At 39.2% G+C, this 25,706-nt stretch overlaps 2 protein-coding genes across 5 annotated transcripts; one reads left to right on the top strand and one right to left on the bottom strand.

Moving 5' to 3' along the window:
- The first annotated feature begins 445 nt into the window (after window positions 1-445).
- Window positions 446-3,365, top strand: LOC144478343 (uncharacterized). The gene is made up of 3 exons (XM_078196144.1): window positions 446-714; window positions 2,060-2,280; window positions 2,962-3,365. The coding sequence occupies exons 1-3, from the start codon at window positions 446-448 to the stop codon at window positions 3,363-3,365; spliced, it is 894 nt and encodes a 297-aa protein (XP_078052270.1).
- A 101-nt stretch (window positions 3,366-3,466) lies between these two features.
- Nompa (no mechanoreceptor potential A) lies at window positions 3,467-24,656 on the bottom strand. 4 transcript variants are annotated; one of them, XM_078196009.1, is made up of 19 exons: window positions 24,454-24,656; window positions 20,414-20,540; window positions 19,752-19,837; window positions 19,074-19,335; window positions 18,278-18,407; window positions 17,562-17,713; window positions 17,215-17,490; window positions 15,396-15,707; window positions 14,768-14,863; window positions 13,730-14,528; window positions 11,964-12,532; window positions 10,756-10,934; window positions 9,749-9,897; window positions 9,029-9,175; window positions 8,520-8,609; window positions 6,490-6,859; window positions 5,096-5,265; window positions 4,879-5,022; window positions 3,467-4,375 (listed from the first exon to the last, which is right to left on the bottom strand). In XM_078196009.1, exons 2-19 carry the CDS (start codon window positions 20,487-20,489, stop codon window positions 4,168-4,170), a joined length of 4,215 nt encoding a protein of 1,404 aa, XP_078052135.1. In that variant the 5' UTR covers window positions 20,490-20,540; window positions 24,454-24,656; the 3' UTR covers window positions 3,467-4,167. The 4 variants fall into 4 exon arrangements, with proteins under 4 accessions (XP_078052135.1, XP_078052136.1, XP_078052137.1 ...); XM_078196010.1 differs by having other exon boundaries at window positions 9,758-9,897; XM_078196011.1 differs by having other exon boundaries at window positions 15,396-15,695.
- Window positions 24,657-25,706: the final 1,050 nt, after the last annotated feature.

Raw genomic sequence — 25,706 nt, 5'->3', positions numbered from 1 at the left:
ACGAACTTCATCTGATGTTTATTTCCTATCTTTTCTATCAGCAAAATGGAAATTAATTATTCTAACAAATTGAACTAATCATGTCTGATTTTATGACATTCGCAATGATTTCCTTTATGTTCTAATATATTTAAGGAAGATCAAATTGCATTCTCGACGGGGTATCAAGGTTATTTGAAGGTTGTGGTATACGTTACAAGTACCAACAGATGGTCGTATAAATTTATATACAATCTGATGCATCCATTGTAATTGAAATTGAATGAAAAACTATTAACTTTGATTACCATTGATGTAGAACACTCGTATTTATTTACTATTGTTTTTATATTTGTGCATACCTAAACGTATGTGTGTACTATCGTAGAACTTTCATTCACGCGTGTACACCGTGAAATAAACAATAGAAGAATCCTACGATAGTCTAGCATTTGATTTGACTAAAATGGCTGCATCGTCGTTGAAGAGCACTCGAAAAACGTACAGCTTCGAGGAGCGGGAAATATTGATAACGCTGATAAATAAATACGAGGACATCGAGGAGAAAAAGTCCGATCCTGTATCAATGTGTAAACGAAAGTCGGCCTGGTCACAACTTGCCGACGAATACAACTTAATGGTTGGCCCTCAAGGTGTACGTTCGGCTGCTCAATTAAGACGCTGCTGGGAAAATATGAAAGCTTGCAAACGTAACCGAGAAGAGAAGAAGTTGCGGTAATTATCACTACCTAATCTACTTTATTTTTGATAAAGGTAACGTTTTATTTTATTCTGTAATGCTATATAACGTAGTATGGCATGTGAATTGTTTTTAGTAGAATAGTTTCTGTGAGAAATTTTGTAAATTTACTAAAGTTCTTATAATTTGATATATTTTAAAGAGTAAGAGAATATTTCTTATTATGTAATTATCTACTGCGGTATAGATATATACATATATAAAGGAAATATCACTATAGTAATTTATCGGCGAAAGATACGAATTTAGGAGTTCAATGAAATTACAATATAATTTTCAAATATCGATATGATGCTTTGTTTATGGCTTTAATTACTTATTAGATTGTTTCTTCATTTATAATACCTATATTTAAACGATTATGCGAGTGATTAATGCATAATAAATAGATGTTTTTGAATTAATAATACTTGTATGAATTGTTCCTTTTAATGTTTGTTAATAATGAAAACAATTTACATTTTTATATTGATTTTACAATCGTTTTATTGATACTGATTTGTGGAAACGTGTACAGATTTTCAATGTAATTTAGTAAAGTGCATAGGTGAATAACAGGTTGCATATCATCAGGAACTGCATACCATAGTTTACGTTCTCCACCGCGTGATGGCTCTAGTATCCCATGCTTTGTGGGAATATTAAAATTATTTCAACTCCAATCTTATTTTGAATGCTCTCTACGAATTTTTACTTTGTACATTTGTTATTTAATAAAAAATTTTTACAGTAACAGATCTGCAAACATTATCTGTAATTAAATAAAAATTGTGCAAGCTTAATATTTAAAAAAATATGTAAATGTCTCCGCGTCTCACTATTAGCTTCTGTGATCGATGTATAGAAGAATCAGCGTTGAAATATTAAATTAATTAATGTAATATACCAAACAGCCATTTTATCCTCTACTTTTTAGTGCCAATTTATAAAAACGCAGTTTTCTTTATTCGACCAAAGAGTTCTGTTACTTTTTAGATTTAATTTCAATGATATTTCTGATATTTGTTTCTTTCGCAGTTATTGAAATTATAGAAACGTTTTCTATGAGAAATTATTTAGTAAACATTTTACTGAAGCATATATTATAAGTTTGAAAAAATCTAATCGTGTTACTGTTATGAATAATATAAATTAGCCGCGTCGAGAGCTCGGTATTTTTAGCAGCTGAAAAAGATAATCTGGTTTAAATAATAACATCAAACCTTTTCCTCTTCCACCATGTCGCATTTGAAAATCTCTTTTTGGAAGTATCTCTGACTCTATTTATCGAAGAAAGTCGACGAACACAGAAGTGCCCGTACATGATCCGAGTTCTTCCAGAAATATTTCAAAAAGTTTCTGCCATGTGTCTAAGGATCATTCATGCTCTAAATTTTGGGAGAGTAGATCTCCATTGTCGGAGCTACCGATACCAACCGGAACCGTGGGATTGCCACCGAACGTCGTATTCGAGCCGAAAGAATCGGAACCGTTCACGTTGCAAAGCGTATGTACTTTGAACCCACCGAAACAAACCTCAAGAGATGAAAGTAAAGATTCAGGTGAGGTGCTCGTCCCCACTTTATCCTTTGTCTATTTACCGAAGCCCGTATGACACATATTTGAAGCCCATAACACACACTATCATACAAATTACTATATACAGATAAATAATGAAACGAATAGAAATTTTAATATAGATTAATGTATAGTGATAAATAATATAAAATAAATATAGATTTTCAGAAATTAGTTCACGGAAATCAAAGTGACGTAAAAATTAGTATGATACTCGAGATATAAGTACATTAGCAGGTACCATAACTGTTGTAATTAATATGAAAGAAGTCGCTGCGTGATAATTATTTTTTCACATAGAAAAATTTATTTCAGTCGCTTATGGCAGTTATAGGTGTAGAAGATTCTATTTTAATCGCTCATAATAATTATTGAAGATAAATAGTATTGAATAGTTTCTCTCTTCGATTATAGAGGAGGTATTAGATTATTTGTGGTAGGGATAAAATTTTACCAATTATGGTAGAGATCTTTTTGTTTATTATGCAGAGAATACTGTGCTAATAGTAATGAATAGTTCTATACAGTTTTAGATGTATTATATAGTTTTCGATGAACACGTACAAAGTCCCAGAACCTATGCTCCGGTAAATCGAATTCTTGATTCACGTATATTTCTGATTCACGCGATTCACGTAATAGTTCTGTATTGACTGTTAATTTAGATTCAATCTCCAGTAAAATGAATTCGAATCTGTTGTCGCACGGGTTGTTGGCAGATTGTTTGGAAAAATCGACGATGCCCACGGACTCTCCGATCGCCAACAGGCTGGGCAAAGAGAACACGCCGGAGGGTTGCCGTTTGATTTTCAAGTCGAACGCCACTCAAACGGCGACGTCACCCTCGTTCTCCGCTCACGATCAACCCCGTAAAGTGAAGCGATCGCTTCATAGAGAGGAAGAGTTGCATGTGTTGGCGCTATCGGAAGCGCAGATGAAAGTCGACATCGCCGCCATGTTGAAAGAGGAGGCTAGAATTAAACTGGAGGAGGCTCATTATCGCAAAGAGGAGGCCAGGCTAAGGATGGTCCTCTTCACGTACAAGCTCGACAGAATGAAACAGGATTAACAATTAATTTTAATTAAATAAATTAATTAAATAAATTCCGATTCGAAATAAAAGGAAAACCGCTTCTATTCTGTAGTATCTATTTATATTTTTTTCTAGCTACAATTGTAACATAATCTTAATAAATACAAGTTCGTAACATTAACTACTTGATGATTTTTGTATAATAAAGGTAAAGACAAAATTCATCGATCCGTTAATCCATTTTTGATTGAAGAAATACGTACCGTGTAACATGGAAGACGTTTCTCGTAGATAGTAACAAATATTTCTCTTTAAACGATTCTTGCGTTGTTTCAGAGTAAATGAACAAATACATATGATCGTAGTGCTCGTGCGTGTACATGATTGTAATTACGGGAATCGTGAATAGCGATGAAATTTTTATAAGATTACGGTGATTTCAATGCATGGTTGACGCAAGTATTGAAACGAAGGATTGTCAATTTATTGACATGGCAGTAGCTGCTGTTGGTGAATCATTGAATTCGACTAGCACTGTTAATCATCGTATTTAAAGAACAGGAGACGAAAAAAAGGGGCGAGAGAGATACAATAATCGTAATGAGTTATTTAAAAATGCAATTGATGAAGGTTGAGAGTTAAAACCGAGCTGGACGATTTTGTTACGCGGATGATTGCAAAGAGTGATATCGTTGAGATCAAACCTCGTGTACCGTAGATGTGCAACAATACATTGGTCGTCAATTTATTTTATGTCTAATGTTTAAGAATGATTTTTGATTTTTTTGTAGAATTGTTATTTGATTACGCTCGAACGTATCGATTTGTCATAGGTCCTCTACATCAGATGGAAATTGTCGTTTAGTGCTGGTTTGGGGGATGAGCAACGGGCAACCTCGAAAAGCGATGGATCGGTGTAAATCGGTTCACTGGGATCAAAGCCGGTCCTTCGGTTCGATGACAATCCGACAGCGCCCTCCAATGCTGTCGACGAGCCGCTCACTATTCGTTGACCGATCACGTTGCTCATCGATCTGGAGATCGACCTAAAATACATTTTTCAATTTCTAAAGACACGTTGGTGATCGAACATATTTTTGAGAGGCAAACTGTTAGATTAAAAAGACTTTATAGACTCGTTGTAAATGTGACAGATTGTTTCAAATGTAGAATTATACAGAGTGATCTATCTAACTTTGTTGTTAAAAGTTGAGGTTTCGTCGTGAAACGTATACCTAAATATCAGCTTGTATTTTCGCCAGGTATTTTTTTGTAGGTCATCAGGTATCATTTTACCTCTCGAACATGGCAATTTAAAATAAGTGTATTAACGCGAAGTTAACAGTGCATCGAACACAATTATATTATACTACTTCATGAAAACAATAATATATTTCTTCCAGTTTTTAGCGATTTTTGTCGTAACGTTTGCCAAGAGTTGTCGATCATAAATATACCGTTGCAATTGAAGCAATTTATAAATTAAAGAAATAAATATAGTCATTTCGACGTGTTCCATAAACTTATTAACGAAGTGATGGTTACGTACGACGCTTGAAACGGTTTCTGAAGTCCGCTGCGCAAGAAGGAGAAGTTGTTCGCTCGACTGGTGTAGGCGTCATCCGAATGACTGCTACGGTTGCATGCTTTATCAACTCTGCGGTTCTTCGTGATCACCGCGTAAGCGTATTTTCTAAAACAGTCCGTGTCGGCCGGTTCAGCTTTGTAAACAGAGACGATTCCGTCGAGCCATTAAACGAACATACCTATAAATCAACATGGACAAGCACACCACGGAAGCTAGAAGCACCACGAGCACTGCCACCGCTGTCACCAGCCCGTAATACTCGTTCGGTGTTATACAAACGCTCTCCATGACCGCGGTCTGCCTTCCCACCATAGTTTCCTCGTCTATATCCATTCTTGAATCGAGCACCTGCGACAGATATTACGTCAATTCTCAAGATACCGAAATTCCTGCTCTTTCTGAAAGTTGATATTGAACATATTATTGTTGGCTTGCGTTATTAGATTCCTATCTGAATAAGAAAATTCATAGTTAACCCCATGCACTATGATTCATTTCTCATTGCGTTGATTATCATTTATTTATTCTTAATATTTTCCATAATGGGGATAGACAATTTTTATTTCTTTTATCGCCTTTATGTACTTTTCTTTCTGAACTTTGATGACAGAAGAATTCATTTTTATTTCGATGTAGAAGAGATTAATAATAATCATATTTAGTAGAATATTGAGTGGAATTTCTATCACGAGTCTGACTCTTTATTATACTGCAAGTGGTTAATGTACGTTCACATTAATAGTAATTGCCGATTATAGATAACAGTAAAATTAACTTTTAGCGCCACTTTAACACGATCGCTAGGCAATAACGTTAAAAATTGTATGAAACGAATTTATTTTATTTAACCAGATTTAAGTTGAGAAGTTAAGTTTAACGATGTCAATTATTTTTCCAATATCTTTTCATTTTATGCATTCTAATAAAATGTGGGAGACATGAGAGCCTATAGAGGGTGGGACGGGGGAGTCATAATACAACCGAGCAGGGATTATTAAAAAATTCGGTATTAAGTTCTTTTACCCGGGATTTCGATTTCAAGAAAATCAACTTTAAAGTTTGTGCATTTTTTTGTATATTCTTTTAAGATAGTGATTCGAAGCATTGACAGTGATGGAAACATTTCGTTTCGTCAAATCGCTTTAAATCACTTGCTCGGTGGTATTACAACTTCTGGTCCACCCTGTATTTAGAATAATATATTTAGTATATTACGTTCGGCAGCTCTAAAACCAGTCTAATAAGTTGCCATAGCGTAAAAAGTAAATTCTGTATACATGGACACAAGAAACTCATAATTATAGCAATTATCAAACGTGTCCTTTGCCCCTCTCTCTCAAGTTGATACGTCCTGAAATATTATTAAAAGCAAATGATAAGTTAATTGGTCTTCCCCACGATAAGTTAATTATTCTTCCCTTGATAAGTTAATTATTTTTTCTAACGATAAGTTAATTATTCTTCCCAACGATAAGTTAATTATTCTTCCCAACGATAAGTTAATTAGTCTTCCCAATGATAAGAGCCAATGCCCAAACATTCGAATCGAATGAACACAAATTATGGCTGCACCTCGATCATTCCTCTGACGCGTTCCTCCTCGTCATCCTCTTCGCCGGCGTCACGGACGTCAGCAGTGGTGGAATTCGAGGTGACGGCAGTGTCGTTTACAGCGTCCTCGATAATCGTGCTGATTTCGTTTTCTTCGGCTATCGTGTCGTTCAACGGCGCTTCCCTTCTCTTCCTGCCGAACGATGGCTCGCTTCTTCCGGTACCGCCGGAACAGTAGGCAGGCTGGCAACCGTCTCGACAGGTCCTTACCGTCGCCTCGAACACCAAGAAATTAGATTCGGGGATCTTGAACGCGTTGAAACGAGCCTCGAGGCTGTCCCCGTCGCGAAGACGGTCCAATCCGGGGAACACGTAATTGTCGACAGGACATCTGCACAGAATGTGAACAGCGAATGTAGGACGCGGAAACAAATCTGCTGTTTTATTGATAAATTTATGGTGCTTCTCTCATTGCGTAAGTCAGCCATTATTACTGTTATTAGTCTTAGTATTTTATCGTAGTTTTATTTTAGTATTATTATCGTTATTTATCGTTACTGTTATCGCTAACGTTATTCATCTTTACTGTTATTGCTATCATTATTTATACAGTTAACTCCTTTATCGCAATATTGAACCATGTTTGTGTTTCGCAGCTTTTATATTATAAATAAATGTAACATATTTTTCCCATGGAATTATTGATAGGTCCGTGTCTGCATTTACATCTTGCACTTTTTAACTTAACACTTTACCAACTGGTTATTGGATCTAAAAATTTAGCCCAATGTTAAATTTTCGTTTCTATTTTCATTTGATTTATTTCATTACTCGCGAAAGATATTTAATATTTAAAAAATTATATAATAATAGCAAAGTTTTGCGGTAGTACAATCTAACACAGTGATCTCAATAACAGACATCAAATAAAATAATAATTATTGGTTACTATGATAACCGATTCACAGGCTACCGATTAGGGGAAATTGTTTTTTTTTTATTAATAGTCTACCAGTCGACAAAATGTTAAAAATTGCACACAGACCGAGGTTCAGTTCAGTTGAAATGATTCTCCTATTTAATCACTGAATCGATCATTTCTGGAGGCAATATAATTTTTGTGAAACGTGGACTATGTAAAATGTATTTTACAATAAAGAGAACATCAATTATATAAGTCTCGCAGCTTCTTCGATCTTAACAAGAGTCCATGACATTTTAAGGATGTCAAGAACTTACCTTTGGAGAATTCTCACATTGTGCCGTGTTAACATAACAATCTTATTAGGCCAATTAAGTTTATGCATTCATTGAAAGCGTACATTGACGCCTATCTTCCGAAGTGATTTTCATTAATGGTTTGTAGGCCGACATATCAGAGCTAAGAACGAAAATGTGTATTTTTGTGGGAACCACTGTTTTGCCCTCTTCCGAAGGGTTCGGCCAATTCCCTCGATAAACGTTTACTCGTAGTACACCCCGCAGCGTGGATCACGAAACTCCATTATCCTCGCATTTCCGGTTGTTAGTAGGTTAATCAACACTTCGAGCGATCCAAGACGAAAGAATGCAAGCCGAGCCACGAGACACGATTACTTTCTTGTTTAACAATGAAGCTAACAAAATGATTTGTGATCCTCTTGTTTGCAGTTATTAAAATTATAGAAATTCTACTGCGATAAATTTCTTGACGAACTTTTCATTGAATTTTTGACGAATTAGACCGCGAAAAGCAAAATAAAAATTGAGTGAATTCTATTAAATGTAAGTTTTTGTTGTATCCTAATAAATTGTAAATAATGCAGGTGAACTCTTAAAATTCTCTAAAGTATTTATAGTTAACAATTCTTCTCATTATTATTATCATAAATAGAAACTAAAATCATCGAAATCGTATCACAAATAGAAATAGTGTAAAATTTGGTTAATTACAATCTTGCAATTATTGTTACCATAAAATATGCGTTTTTTTGCGGCTTGTTGTTCTAGTGTTAAAAAATAATTTCAGTTTTCTGTCTTCGCGAAAGATATCTGTGTCGTAGAATATTTACCCGTATCTGTCAATCAGTTGGACGCTTCTTCCCGAATAAGGATCCCTGGCGATCACGTTGGTAGCAAAGATGTCGGTGACATAGTTGTATCTACACCAACAAAGACGTTGCGTGTTATTATTACAAATAAAAAATTCGTTACAATTAATTGTGGATCATGATTGACAAATTTCAGATCGCTATGCATTTTTGGCGATCAATGAGTCGTAAATTAAAAGACAATCAAAACCTAAGAAAATTTCTGCTTTCAGTCGACTTCTATGAGTTTGCGCTTATAAAATTATATTTGACTGATAATATATAATGATAACTTATAAGTATAGTATATTAAGAGTTAATAGTATATTAGAAGTTATAATAATAACTTATAAGTTATTATTATATTAGTTTAATATTGATAAGTTATTATTATATTAGTTTAATATTGATAAGTTATTATTATATTAGTTTAGTACTGATAATATTTTCAGTTGATAATTATGAGAACAAAAGAAAGCGGTTTCGTGTACCCATCTTGAGCCTCAAGTCGGAAGGTGAGCGGATCGCCAACCGCGATGGTGGTCGTAGGTCGGCCTTGATAAAGTATCAGCAATCTCACGCGAGAACTCAGTGTATTCTCTGCTGGAAGATATTCGATGGGAATCGGAGACCCTGCTCTAAACCATACAAATTGGATCACGATTAGCGAAACTGAAACCAATTGCATCTACCTTCTCGCTCGACTAGCGAGAATTAATTCGAATTCTTCAACCCTTTGCGGTTCTGTGTCGAGACAGACGCGACGTCGACTTTCACGCTCTTCGCTACTTATTTGGCTTTCGCTATTTATTTGGCTATTTTCGCTATTTATTTACAAAATTTGTAAAAACAATATTCTGTAAAATATATGTAAAAACAGTAGTACTGTATCATGTAAATAATAGTATTATGCCATGTAAGCAGAAAGGGTGAAACCATCGTGAACCGCAAAGCGTTCAATATAAATTACAGAACTCCCAAGAAATCCTGTTTCCACACAAAGAAATGAAACCGGCAGCTTCCGATAGCTCGGCGCGGCTATCAAAAGCGACTCTGTTACGATAAAGCGTAGTACACGATACGAAAACAATCGAGCGAACTTGCACCAGGGTACGTAAGCAAACGAATGCAACACGGGCCGCATTCCCGTGGTTAATTGCATACACGGTTGGTGCACCAGGTGCAAGGCACGGTTTCTCAATCGATATGACCTGGCATACCCGGCGCCGATGTAGCCGGATGTGACGACAGCTTCGCCAGGGCCTCGAAACAGGCAGGTGAGGTTGAACCGTTTGTCCCTTCCGGTCTGCACGTAGTCGGAAAATTGTACCACCACGATGTTCGTCATTGTGTCCCCGTACTGTAACAATTCAAGAGCCGACGTGACTCCAATTCCCAAGGATTTTTTTTTTACAAAAATTTGCGGCGTCCGGTGTGTCATAATATTTGTTTTTTTTTTCTCTCGCATTCCAACGAATGAATTGCCTTTTTCCCCGGCAGCGCGTAGCGCCGGTGCACGTGAAATTTGCTTTGGTCCTTTACCGGTCGATGAATGGGACAAAATAACAACGGGACGCGGACGATTCGTGGAAAATTGTAAAAATCTTGTTTTCACCGAAACCGTGGCGCGTCGGCGTCGTTCTTTTCGGGATTCTCGTAAATTATTTGCGGGGACGTTGAATATATTTTGTAGACGATATACATTGGGATTATCGTTCGATAACTTACTATAATGTGACACATTGGATTAGCGAAATATATAACGATTCGCAGCAAAGGGTCTCAGAATACTGTTACAGTATTCCTAAAATTGCTGAAGCGTGACAACTTTTCCATTTGTTGCAACCGACGCGGAGACTTCGCGAAACCTCGTGAAACTTCGAACACAGAGATCTAGTAATTAACGTTACGTCTATCTCGGTTTATAGGGACTGAAAAGCGCAGCCCTGTTACGCAATGCTTACTTCGCAGAAGCAGACACTGTAACAGCGCGCCGGCCGAATAAAGCCATCATATTTTATCCCATCTTCCGCATTCAACGGATCCTGTCGTCAGCAAAATTTCCATTCATTCGTACCGCGCGTAGAATGATGTTAATCAAACGGCGCAGTCGGGAGGCGAAAGATCCTTTCATCGGCGCCGCTGCACGCGGAACCGTAATTTCGCGTGCCCCGACGTAATACGTGCCGCACTATATTAAGATAATGAGATTCCTTACTCTTTGAGTGCCGCATTCAGGATAGCCCTGGGGACCGCTGATTCGTAACACGTTCACGGTGCCGCCGTTCCCACGGAAGAAGCACCGGTCATAATATCCGTAAGTGTAAATCCGACCGATGAATCCTTCCGGCGTCCGCAACGTAAATTCCATCCCGTCCTCGCTACAGACTTGACTCACTAAAACGATCAGATAGAAAAACATTCACCATTACAACTGTTCCTATCACCGTGAACTTTACTTCGCTTTCTTTTTTTTTCCTGCTAGAAACCACGGCGATTCCAATTTCGATCGTGTCGTTAACGGGCGCACAAGGGTCCCGGGCTAAGGGATTACGTCGCCACGCGAGAACGAAAGCAGAGCCGGAGAGAAGCGCTAACGCTACTTTCACGTTTCGAAGTAATGGATCACTGAAAATCAGAGTTACGAACATTTCTTCCTATTTTCGAATTTATGGAGACGGAGGGAACTCCTCGTATTAAAACGTCGCGCTATCGGGATTATCTTGATTTCGAACTTTTTAAGTTTTTTCGAGCGATATCGTCGTAATGAAGGTTTGAAACTGATTCAACGCTGACGAGTAGATCGCGGATTTTATGCATTTAGTCACGAGTAGATGGGATTTAAACCGTGTCGATAATCATGGAATACGAATGCACTGTTTCCGATTCGTGAAGCCGGTTCTTGTGGGTTAAACAATTACTGCGTCTTTCGTTTGTTTTCCGGCATTTTATATTTCGAACTTTGATTTTACTAACTTTGATTTTGTTTATTTGTTAGTAAGGAATATAATATATAAAATTAATTATGCTCGAAAGCAAAGCAAAGCAATTGGTAATTCCACAGTAACCGGCTCTCGCTACCTCATTATATATTAAAATAATTCGATGCATGAAATGCTTGTGTTGCATAAAGGTCCGCGATCTAGTTCGGACCAAATTCAAAGAACCGATCACGTGCGATTTTCCACGCTTCCACGGCAAGAGTGACCCGAGGACGTTGCGACAACAACCGGTAGAAAGGAAATCGTGTGTAACGTGGAAAAAACAGACGGTTTATTTCACCAAGGCTAGTATTCGACAATGTCTGTACAATAATTGGGATCTGTATGAAAAAAAATCATTTCCACGCGTCGAGCATTCCATCGCGGCGCGAACCTCTCCGTAAGACCCACGAGGCTGGCGTCCTAGACCGGTCACGACGCTTACCGTCGAGACACTCCGCGTCGACGCCCTGCCTGCCGTTGTTCCTCTCGTAGAAGTCGTAATCGGACCCGGTGTCGTAGTACACCGGATTCCCCATGTCCATGTCCCTCGAGTCGCGGTCGCTCAGCTCGCAGTTGTCCCTTTCGGCGCCGTAGGGCGCCGCGTAGGGCCGGTAGTTGAACGACCTGCAGACGAAGTCCCTGGCGTCCGCGCACTCCCTCTCGCACTGGGCCAAAGAGGAGGCCGTCGTGTAACGTCTGACGAACGGTTTACGGACCCTGGTGTGGGGCCCGACCTGACGGAAGTTGTCCTGCTCGTCGCATCGGGAGACCAATGGCGGACGTCCGATGATGGGCCCGCCGTTGGTGCCGAACGGTCTCGTGTTGTACACACCGCCCTCGCCGACGTAACCGCCCCCGATTATGCTGCCGTCGTTGTTGTAGCCGCCGTAACCCAATGGACGACTGGGCCCTGCGGCGCCGTAATGGGTCCGGTCCGGGTGAGGCTGCGGGTACGCGTCGTCGATCGGGTAGCTGGCCGGGTAACCAGCTGGATGAGACGGCTGAGGGAACCTTGTGGTAGAAAAGAAGACATTTCTGATCTTATGTCAGTTATGTGAGGTTATGTTGTAGCAAAGAAGACATTTCTATTATTGTGGTAACGAAGATGACATTTTTACTATTGTGGTAGCGAAGAAGACATTTCTACTATTGTGGTAGCAAAGAAAACATTTCTACCCTTTTGGTAACAAATAAAACATTTCTACCATTGTGGTAGCAAAGAAGACAATTCTCGTGTTGTTATCCACGTGTTTTTAAAGAAAATACTGTCAGTAAAAATAAGGTAACAATCTCGTTCTTTTTTTTTTAAATTGTCTGAGCTCTTGTGCAGAATTTGACAGAATTGAACGTTCAAAGGAGAAATGAATGATCATGTTCACCTAATTAATAATTTACGAATGTAACTCGTTTGAAGAAACTTAAAAGAAAAAGAGTAACTAAATATACATAAATTTATTTTTCATTTTAATTCGATTAAAATCTGCGAACTATAAGAAACTCAACAAAGCGATTAATATCGTGCAACTTAATTCTTCAATTCTGATCTGTTTAAATAAAATACTCTAATTTTATGAATTTTCTCAAGTTGTTCAAGTCGAACCAATCACCTCACAGTCTCTCGCATGCAAAGTATTAATCCTTTGCACTCGAGTGACGACTCTGCGACGCCATTAAAATTCTTGTAACAAGTTCGAAAATTATTTTCAATAAATATCGCCAAAGCTTAGATTTAAGAATTGTTAAAAGTGTAACTGTTATATGGGTCACTCCAGTATATATGCATAAACTGAATTTTGTTATATAAAATGAATTTGGTTGTATAAAATGAATTTTGTTATATAAAATGAATTTTGTTGTATAAAATGAATTTTGTTATATAAAATGAATTTTGTTATATAAAATGAATTTTGTTACATAAAATGGAGACACTAGAAGCCAGAATAATGATTTTAGATTTGCAGTCGATATGGCATCGAGCGCAAAGTATTAATACTTCGTCCAAGCTTCGAGCATCGCCGACCGAATTTCGCAGCGAGCTCACGGAATCAACCCGTCTCAATTCTTAACATTCCATTTCACTTCCCCACAAAACAATTAACGGCAGCGAACGAGATTATTTTGCGATCCCCGGCCCTCCTTCGGATCCGAACGCTAAGCTCGGCATAATCCGGTCACAATGAGGTAACAATACCTTCCCTCTTAGCTTACCGGCTCGGATAAAGGTCCTTATCTGGGTATCTCTCGCTAATAGGATATCGATCAGCGTGAGGCCTTGCGCCGCCTAAAGCCGTGGGATACCGATCCAGAGGATCCTCCGGAACCGGATAACGATCGATCGTGTTAGGATAGCGATCGGTTTCGGTGGGATAACGGCTCGGAGATATGGGATATCGGCTGCCGCCACCTGTCGGATATCGATTGCTCGTCGGGTATCTGTCTACGGCTGGATCGGGGACGGGATATCGATCAGCGGAGACGGGACGACGATCGCTGCCTCGGATCGGGAATCGATCAGAGACCGGGTATCTGTCCGGGGACGGGTATCGATCGCTCATCGGACTAATGGGGTAACGATCACTGGGATAGCGATCCACCGTGTGGTAACGATCGCCACCGGGATAACGATCGCCGCTGGGATAGCGATCGTTGATGGGGTATCGATCTATGGGCTCGGGGTACGAGTCTGTTGGAGCTCCCATTGGGTATTGACTGGTTATAGGATATCGGTCCGGGTATCTGTCGCTTGGAAAACGATCCGGGTACTTCTCAGGATACCTGTCGGGATAACGATCCGGATATTTGTCCGGATAGCGGTCAGGATACTTGTCGGGATAGCGGTCGGGGTATTTATCAGGATAACGGTCCGGGTATCTGTCAGGGTAACGATCTGGGTACCGGTCTGGATAGCGGTCAGGGTAACGATCTGGGTAACGATCCGGATGACGATCCGGGTAGCGGTCTGGCTTCACGCTGCTGCTGTATCCTTTGTCGTAGTCGTCTGGATAGCCTGCGCGAGAAGGAAGTTCCTTTTAAACGATACAGGTCGTGTTAATTCGTACAGGTTTCAGAAATAGTTCAATTCAATTTGCTCGTCGATCTTCATACGTCACTTAGAGAAATAGCGAATCTCACTTTGTTTAGGCAAAGATGATAATTATTTTTACCCGAAGACTTTTTTATAGGCGAAACTTTAATAAATAGACTACGTTGCAGGAAAATAAAGTCAATATTGAAATCGTGTCTAACCAGGTCTTCCCAAAGATGGCCGACCAAAGTTTGTATCCTGGCCCAGGGGATCCGGCCTGTATGCTGGATTGTCTCGATCTCCATCCAGGTATTGATCTACCCGTAGAATACCAATCTAATGTTATACTAAATCCTTAGAGGTGACGTTCTTTTAATGAATTTTATTATTACAGTTAAGCCGTTTAGAACCAAACCAATGCGGGTGATATTTTTGTATATTAGTTTTTGTGTGTTTAATTCGTTAAAAACATATATGCAGGTGATACTACGTTTCTACATGTCAAGTACAATTTACAGGTATTATTAAAATGGATAAATAATTTTGTAAATAGCTACGAAATAATATCTATAATTTTGGTGCCATAAGTTTGGTTCTAGAGGCTTCAATTTTGACCCAGACACTGGATTGTTGAAAAATTATTTCACAAGGTAAAATGAACACTCTTGCAAAATTATTTCGCAAAATAAACTAAACATCGTTGGAAAAATATTACGCAAAGTACTACGATCTATTAAACTATTGATCAACTAAACACGACGATGATTTCTAATAAAATTAACTTAGCAAAAAGTGAGTTCTCCAAACAAGTTATCCGTCCCTCTGAAAATTGTAGACCTGGAAACTCACGCATAAGATTCTCATAGTAATCGTAATCGGCGTCGTAGATGATCCTGTGGGCGTCGCGTTGATTGAATCGGCTCAGGCGACAGGTGTGATAGTGCTCCGAGTAGACCGCGCTCCGACATTGGAAACTGGTCTGTCGCAGGCACTCGTCCAAGCATTCGCTCAAGCTGCGGCCGGTGATTTCCGAGTGAAACTCCCCGCTCAGACGAGAGTTTCGGTATCTTTGGAAGGCGGTGTCCGGGCGGCGTCCGTCGGAGAACAGATGCGACGTCGAGCTGCTGTCCGGATACTCGGAGCCGCGTGCTATGGATGGATCTACGCTTCATAAGTGGGTATTGATGAAGCCTTGCGAAGCGTCGATTGATCTTTTCCCTCTCTAATTGAAGGATCGACACGTCCGCTTTTTTTTATCTTCACGACTTTTTATTTATTTATACCATATCGACTTTTAAAACATTTGTGGCGGGACCTCGTACAATTTTAATACTCGCGGATTTATTGTACATTGGGGTTTAAAATGAGATTCTAGCTGAGCGAAATGATTTCTGTATTATAATTGTATAATTTTGTAATTATAATAAATTATACATACAATTATATACAATTATAAAATTGTATAATTGTATAATTTTGTAATTATAATAAATTATATATACAATTATATACAATTATAAAATTGTATAATTGTATAATTTGTATAATTTATACAGGGTGGATGGAAAATTGTGGGATGATTCTACATGCAAAAGTAAGTCGAATAAAAGGATAACAATTTTTCGTGCAAGGCTCCATTTTGGAGAAAAGGTAGGTTGAAGAAATATTAGTATGGAATAGAAATTAAGTGGCACGTCTGACTATGATATACTAATTCTACTTCTCGTCATACTACGAGCCGTATAATCGTGACGGATCTTTAACTTTATTTTTGTTTGAAAACGCATTCCTAAATAAGAAAGATGTTACTTCTCTCGATTTATTTCTCCTTGGAGAATCATCCCCTGATTGGTTGTTCCATGATTTCTTATCTACCTCGTATATCTGCATATATTATATAAATTCCAAATCTATAATAACGAATGCTATAGTAACTGTGATAATATAGTTATTATATAATCATACGTAATATTGAAAGTTGTGAGAAATACAAATCAGAGACTCAATAGAATTATGATCACAATATGCATTAAATATGTTTATACGCACAATTTGTCAGTTTTTGAAGATAGCTTTTACAAGAAAATATATTTATATTTTCAAAAACTGTAAAAATCAATTAACGTTGTGCGTCAAGTTCATTAATGCGTGTATCATGAAATTAAATAAATAATACGATAATAAATAGGTACGAATATAAGGAAATATAATGGAAAAAATCATTTATGCCAGCTAGAATCACATCGCATACCACACTGTATCGTCTTCACTTAAACATTTATTTAAAGTCTACGAATTAAATGGCTTAGACTTCTATAAATCCATTTCAATTGAATTTAAGACATCGCTTAAAAAATTATCTTTCTAATAACTCTGAACTATATTTATTCAATGTTAGCACAAGTGTTATATGAACGGTATTAAACTATGAACAACAAAAGTTGCACTGGTGTTAGAATAATTTTGTTAGAACCACACGAGCCGCGTCGGCGAATTGTTAAAACATATCACACAATTATCTATTGCATTCTTGCATCGACTCCAACAAGTCGGGTGTCTGAACGATGAGCAACGATACAAAGCATAAGACGAGTAACAGATGATTGCGATCTTCACAAGTGCGCACGTGCAACGGAACATTGAAAACTCCTTCGGAAAATACACTTACGATTGTCCAAACAAACCAAGTCGTAGAAATGATGGCTCGGACTGCTGCTGATCCCGATGTCGTCCTTTTGGGAGACCGAGTCCTCCTCGGAGATGACGCATTGTCTCGTCTGTTCGTCGAACTCGACGCTCCGGCAGAAATACTTCTCGGCTCTCAGGCAGAGTGCTTGACACTCGTCCAGCGTCAGGTTCGTGTAGATGTCGACTTCGAACGGCCCTCGAAGACGCTTATTCTCCTCTTTCACGAAAACGGCTAAGCCGTCGCAGCGACGCTCCGCTGGGGGGTGTGTATAAAAGACTCGATTATATTCCCTCCGCTTCGAACGCCGTGGATTCGATCGAACTTACCATTCAGACACGTGTTCTCTAAATAGTCAGAGTTTGGATCGTCTTCCAACAGCTCCGGATGGGTTCGCCTTGTGAAACGACTGAGAGCGCAGCTTCTCAGCGCTGTGTCGTAGGTGGCGGATCGACAGATGAAGCTGAACTCGTTCAGACATCTTGAACGAAATGGGAAAACAATGGGAACATCATTCCATTAACCCCGTTGCACTAAGACTCCTTCAACGCCGCGTTGATTGGTATTTATTTATCCTAAATATTTTCTTTAATAGGGCCAGACAATTTTGGTTTCTCTTAGTGTCTTTATGTACTTTAGTTTCCAGACTTTGATAACAGAAACATTTATTTTTATTTCGATATAGTGGAAATTAATAATATTAACCCATTGCGGTCGAGTGGCGACTCTAAGGCGCCGCTAAAGTTGATCATGCTACGTATCGAAATCATTTTTATCATATTTATTTATATTTAGAAAATTGTTAAAAGCTGTTAAATGTTGCAAGAGTTACAAAATGCATTTCCATAATATACAAAATGCTTCAAGTTGTATAAAATGGCAACACTACAAGTCTAAATAAATATCTTGAATTTCCACTTAAAATTGCTCCGACTGCTAAGGGTTAATATTTATTAGATCCTGGATGAAATCTGTATCATGAGTTTGGCACGTTGTTATAGTGTAACGGGTTAAAAGTCCAGTGTTCTGGCGAATGGTATATTACCTGTCCTCGCAGTCGGTTCTATTCGCAGCGCTAACTTCCTTGATGTCAGTCAGCGGCAGCTTCAATTTCTTTCTCGGGTGTCTTTCGTACACGTAGCGCCTGTTAGGACACTCTCTTTCTATCCTGTCAGCTTTAAAGACAGAAATTATCGTTAAAATTGTTGTAATATACTATCCCATTAAAGACGAAACGTAATTTTTATCTCGGATTATCTCGGCACTATAATAATAGTTAATCATTATATGTAGTTAGTTAATTAAAATAGAAAGTGATTTTTATTTTTTTATTTTCATCTTATATTTAAAAAATTTAGTATAGTTAATCAATAATAGTTCATCTAATAAGATGAAGAGAAAAGAGACAGAAAAAGAGAACGTCGTTCAATTGTCTATGAGATTTTGAAGAAAAAAAAAATGTGTGCAGAATTGATTTTATTTAGGTTTCAATTTCTTTGTCGATTTTATTTAAATCGTTTATGAAATTATTATTATTTAAGGAAAATAAGGAACCCCTTATTTTTTGGAAGTAACACAATTTGAGACGCCCTGTATTTAATAGATTATATATAAAATCTTCATCGCTAATCTGAATGCCTTTAACAGAGCAAAGGGTTAATAACCCTTTAAATAATTGTTCTGAAACGTCACGTATCGTAGTATAAATTATTCTCTTATTCGTCCAAGTCATCATCAACGAACAATTTCAAAGTGGTAAATTTTAGAAAGGGTAATAAAAAGTCAGGCGCGACGTGAAGTAGCAGCTACATAGCCGGGGACAAGTAACACCATAAACTCACAGCCAAGACAAACTTCCGTGAAATGGACGCTGTTCGGCACCAGCATTAGGTTACCAATGCCTTCCGGTTGCGCCTGTTCCCTAGTCAAATAGCAAGTGCTCTCCTCGTACTCGGCGGCGCCGCTGAAGGAGGCGATTCTGCTTCCAGGTTGAAAGTCGAAGCTGGTGCAGGCCCGCACCAAGTTGTTCGTCGCCGTTCTGTCCCGTAAACAGAGCTCCTGACATTTCTCCAGGACCCTGAAGGGCGGCGCCGAGTCTCGCACCTAAACGGCACCGTCGACAAAGAGAATTACGATCGCTCTCCCCGCGCAAGAAACTCGTATAAAATTCTCTTTACGACACTTCGTTTACAAGGAACGCCGGCCTTGGCGTTACGAGACGCGAGCGGAAACGCTTGATTGGCTGCGGATAATGCTTAATTAACGCCGACATTGATTTCCGTGACTCACGAGGACCGTCGTATAAAAAGAGAACAATTAAAAGATTTACGAGCAAGTGGAAGAATCGAAACACCGCGAGCCGTACAACAGGCGGTCGGATACGGTCGAATATTTTCACGTAACAGGCTCTCGGTTTCGTTCGCGAAACTGAAATTGCTGGAAAAGATGCGATATCATTCACCGCGTTTCTCGCGGCGTTGCAATTTTACACACGTAACGGCGATTCACAATTAACGTACCACATCGTCGTCGAAGCCCTGAAGCTGTTGGTCCGGAAGTCTCTCGTAAACGACCCGACCCGAACCGCCATTACACGTTGTTTGCCCTGAAAACAATTCCTCTCGTTATCGGGCGCCCTCGGAACGCGTTTAACGCGCCGGGACGCATTTTCGTTTCTTCCCTTTCGTTTTCCACTTCCGCGCGCGACCGGTTTATTATTTCCGCCCCGTGTTCCCCGCTTCTTCGCGGCACTGAAAAATCAGGTTATTTCCTTTGGGACGAGCATCGGACCGCCACGATTTTATCGCGGTGAGATTTTTATGTTGCGCGCGGCGGAGGCACCGTACGCAATGGCATGAAACGTAGTTTCGCAAGCGCGAAATGACATCATGCGTTTTGTGCGATTCGTCATTAATTAGCGTGTCCGTGGCACGTGTGGCTCTAATCGGTTCTAGGTGACAAAAAGGGCTTTCAGAGCGTGGACCTCCGGTTTCGAATCGAAGCCGCGGTCGTTAAACTGATCGCGCCTGCTGAAGGGACTTCGATCGTTTAGATCCTTTATGCGGCATATTGAACAATATCTTTGTTATTATTTTTCAAGCAATTGTACCGTCGATATAAATTCTTAATTAATAAAAAGTCGACTTTAAACTGTAATTGATGCATAGAAAGATCAACGTACCATTCACGACTACCTTCAGGGTAGCAAGGACGGTGATAGTTTGAAGTATATCCGATATATTTCGTAGTCTTTTCATTTTCTCTGATGCGGTTTCGCTGCTTTAAGTGGGCATTCCAAACGGGATGATCTGAAATCATGAAGTTCTTTTATACAAACGCGTCACCGCCGATTACTTTCAGTTATCCTCTAAGGATAACTTAAGAATTAAAATTAAATTAACTTCGCTAACACATTGGATGCCACTTAATTTTCTTCCTCTTTCAAATTTCGCCTATTCATTTTCATAATAAATATAGAAAACTCATTGCTTAATGACGATTACGAAAAGAGTCCTTAAATAAACACCGAGGAACAGAATAGTAAATAAAATCGCGTTATCTAATTCAATTGAGTTAGCAGCGGGAAGAAATTAAAGAAGCATTCTCACTTTAATAAATTCAATAAGGTAACAATGCGCTTAAATTCATTCTACACTGAAATGCTTTCAATCTTCTTCGCTTTTATAACAAATGTATAAAGCCCGCATAAGTAATATAAAACATGCAAAAAGCGTTAACGTTTGGTATGAAACGTTAATCAAGACCGTGTATTCCATTCCAATGAAACGAATGAAATTTCGTTTCAACGTTTTTCTAATTTTCGCTGGTTAAATTCGCAGCCGAATAATTAATATCGAACGCGGTGATCGATCAATTCGCGCATGCAATATTACGTGCCCGATTCTTTCGTTTCGGGGAAGAGGATCGTTATTACAAAAGCGCGGACAGTAATACGGTGGAATTCGATTAATTCGCGCGTAATTGGACCGCTCTACAAGTTTCGTAATTGACCGTGGCGGCGGAGTTTGCGGGACTTCGTCGTTTCGGGTGATCAATATTTCATCGGATAATTTTGTTTCAGCGAACTGTATTAGCGGTGATAACTGCAAAGGTAATGGCCAACTAATAATGTAATGCTCGAAAGTTGGAAACACGGTTCGTTGGGTTTACGGGCGTGTGCGCGCCTGGTTCCTCTGGCACCGCGTATCGGTGTTGGCCGCGCGATACCGTCGCGGCCGTCACAGAAAAGGTTCACGGGGGTGCCGAGCGTGTGGTGGTGTTCAGGGTGAGCGCCGCTCAGGAATTCCATGGAAACCTTGCGCTGTCTCTCTGCGCTTTGAATGTTCCCGATCCCATCGGAACTTACGAAGTTTTACGTTTTTATAAAGCGGACTCGGGACCCGCGCCGCGGCGACGCGTCGCGTAGAGCATCTTCGATATTGTCTCCGGGCCGGTAATATTTAAAAGTGAAGGAGCGAGAGAAATCCCGCCGGGATCGCTGGAAAACTGTGTCACGAGAAACGCAGTATTTTCGAAGGGTACTCGACGAAATTCGTATAATTAACGTCGGAAGCGACGTTCATTCGATTTTCCAAACACGATTACAACTCGTAAAGAAATATTGTCTATATAACATTCTTCTTGTTAATTTAATTTTAGTATTTCTGTACTAATTTCATTCGACAGTATTTCGAGTGGAGAGAAACTTACAATATTATGGTTCATCGTTAAAATGAAATTGCCATAATTATATTACTTTTTTGGTGCAATCATTTTTTTTAATTAATAATATCGTGCGCTTTCAAATAAATTCTCCGCTCGATACAGAATCGAATATTTGTTTTATAAGTACGCGATAAGTAATTAAATTGAGCCGTAATTGGAGCAGATCCTCGAACGCAGCAATCGTGGTCCGTCATTAACGGGCATTCAATGTTACATCATATAGAAATGTCGCTTATTAATTACGTTACGGTTTATCGCCTTGGTAATTGCTCTTGTCTGTCCAGAATGAATGCTTATTCAATGATTAATGTTACGGACGACGGATTGGAATTACGTGTATACACGCTTGTGCGCACTCGACATACAATATTTCGTACGAACGATCTAATAATTGGACGTTATTAAATTTTCATTGTTGCGCCGATTTCGAGGTAACAATTACGAGGTTAAATCTTAATACAATGCCGGGCAATTTTACAGACGTACGTTCAACAAAATTTCGTATCTCTCACGGCTCTGATTTCAGGAATAAAATCTGCTTCTTCTTCTTCTTCGTGAAAACTCTTACGACAATTATTTTTATATTATTTTTCAAAATGAAGTTATCTAATTTAATTAAGTTAACAGCAGGAAGAAATTAAAGAAGCATGCTCACTTTAATAATTTCAAGAATATAACAATGCTCTTAAATTCATTCATACATTTAAACGCTTTCAATCTTCCCCATTTTTATAATAAATGTATAAAGCCCACATAAGTAATATAAAATCTGCAAAAGTATCAACGTTTGGTATGAAGCGTTAACCCTTTGCGTTCGAATGGCGGCTCTCAGGCGATTTTAAAAATCATCGTGCCACGTTTTAAAATAATCTTTACCAAATTTACTAATACTTAAAAAATTGTTAAGAGCTATTATCTGTTATACAAGTCATAAAATTCAATGTTATAACGTATAAAATGCTCCAGGTTATATAAAACGGAAGCACTGTAAGTCTAAAGAAATATTTTGGATTTCCAGTTAAAATGGCTCCGACTGCAAAGGGTTAATCAAGAAGGCGTTTTCCAATCGAATAAAATTAATGAAATTTCCTCAACGTTCTTCTAATTGTTACTCGTTTACGTAAGTGTATTCCGATAGCATTGATTTTTATACGAAAATATCGCATGTTATGAAAGTGCCGTTATATTTTTGCAGACCTCCACCTCGTTATGTAGTACAAAACAAAGCCATTACCGCGGCTGGTTTTCATTTGAATTCCAGATGATACATGGATAACATTGTTGCGTGCCACGAATCACCTCAGAATTCTTCGATCGCCGCACGATATTAACGCTAATACAACGCTCCCACGCAATGACAGATCATAATTACCGGGCCGAATGGTTTCTCGAGAACCGAGCCGAACAATATTCGAAAGTCCGTCGAGACACGCGGAAACAGGCCGAGCACCAGAAAATTTTCGAACGAACGTCGTTCCCCGGAAATTAGACAATTTTATCTTGATTCGACCGCGGTATTATTTGCAGGAAGCGTTCCATTTGCAAGTGTTCGCGTCAATGTGTACTTTTAACCATGTGTATAAGGATGCACGCGTTGTTTTACTATGCGCATTTATTATGAGACGTTATCAAGAAAATCTACTGGTGTCTCTACAAGATAGCAATGTAAGGATAACACATCCTTGCCGCATTATTGTACTCGATAAGAAATATGTTATAATCGATAACTTCCGTAGCTTCACTTTTCGTGGTAATCGTGTTACGTTCTGTTGTTTCTTTTTTTCATCACCGCGGAGATTTGACAAGTTAATCTTTCGATATAACGTCAAGGTAAATTCACTATTATTGAAAATTAAAACTCGTTGCTGATTCACGTATAGAGATTGGTATACAGTAGATTTAAGTTTGAATCCGTATAAACAAATCAGATCATAGAGGGTTTAATTAAATGAAACATTCACAGACATATTCATGTTGCAAGAGTAATTACATCTCTTCTGCATGAAAGTAAAATCATTTTAGCGAAAAATCATCTCTCGGATATGGTGAATACATCCTTTGCCATCGCCCAATATCTATCTTCATTAATGAAATGTTTCATTGCATACAGAACTTGCGTGACATATGCAAGTAATTTGCCAAATGAAAATCACAGATTTCTTGATTACAATGCATTAATATCTTACATATTAACGTAAAATGAATTCTATGATTTTCCTGTAAATTTCGTGATCTCCGCGTGATGTTGGCAGCGAACGTGCTAATGAATGTGATAATGAAACGTTACATAACTATGAAACATCACCGAAAAGAAGAAACAGTTAAGGATCCCAATCATTTAGCGGATATTTATAATTTCACGTGATTGTGCTCTTTCGTTCATGAAACAAGCCTTGCGTATAAAAATCGGGAAAAGAACTGCGAGTTCGTCGATCGGCAGCGAAAATTGATAAAATTTTATTGGTGGACCAAGCGAGACATGGTGACGCTACTTACGTAGACGTTGCGACAAGTTTCGGGTCGACTTCCGGTTCCCGGTGTTAAGGGATTCCTGGACGGTTTAGCCGAAGCCTCTGATCGCGTACACGGCTCTGTTGTTATCCGAAAGGCAGCGAAAAGTCTGGCCTAACATATATCGAGGGATCGGTCCGTCCACCGCGAATGGCACCTGTAATCAAACTGACGGTCAAAATCGGCGCGAACCGTGGAAATAATGGATAACACCAGCAAGCCTAGACCGGGAGGGGACGTGATGGAAGAACCGTTTCGATGAATGATTCGTATAGACAAGCCGTAGGGGGCAGAACACAGTGGCGAGATAACGCGGCGCGGTGGTACACAGGCGCGGTGGGATCCCCACGTCCGATTTCTGGCCTTGTGCACGCCGGAAGCAGCTCCATTGTGTCCGGTTTCCGTGGGGCCATCCGGGAAAACGGTTCGACGTGCGTGCAAACGCCAGGACCACGGGTTCTCAAGCGTCGGCCAGCTCAACGTCCCGACGCCTACCGTAACGATTCGTTCACCCGCGCGTTTCCCCTAAAAACGCCCGTCGCTTTCGGCCGCCCGATCGAAATCGTGAGTCAAGGCACACGGACCTCGTTTCGGAGATGACCAGCCTGTTTTTCACAATGCCGTACGGTGTGAAATTATGTGGCGATTGTCGGCGACCCCCCCGGGGGCACGTCCTTCGGCGTTTGAGAATCGATGCCGCAGACCATCGCCATGTCGGGTTGATTGTGTCGATGGACGATCGTTCGTAGCGGAATCATGGATTAGAGATTCCTACCCGAGGTCAACTAGGATGGACAACGAGCAGGGATAGGTGGCTGCCGACTGATCTGACCACTCTTCGCTCTGCCCGGCTATTTTTAGCGTGATTTTTATTTTTATTTAAATTGTTTACGAGTCCACAAAGGAAACCGTCGACCCTGGCTGCCATTAGCGGTCGCTGGACCTTGGTTTTTGATGATTAATTGATCTTCTTGGGTGCTGCTAATAGCGTCTACGTTTCAAGTGTTTTATTCCGTCGGATGTTATATAAATAAATCGTTGGAGAGTACTACGATGAATATATGAAAATTATGATATTAACAGGAAATAATAAAAATTGTCAATCGACAATTGCAATAATAATGAAATGATTGATGTATTTAGTTTTAGGAAAATTTCTGTTATTTTGATTACTTGCATTCTGATTACGATTATTTAAATTACTTGCACTCCAATTATAATTAATTATATTCTAATTA

The sequence above is a fragment of the Augochlora pura genome, chromosome 2 (genome assembly GCF_028453695.1).
Source record: "Augochlora pura isolate Apur16 chromosome 2, APUR_v2.2.1, whole genome shotgun sequence".
In the NCBI taxonomy this organism is placed as follows: Eukaryota; Metazoa; Arthropoda; class Insecta; order Hymenoptera; family Halictidae; genus Augochlora; species Augochlora pura.
This window is presented reverse-complemented; position numbering and strand designations above follow the sequence as displayed.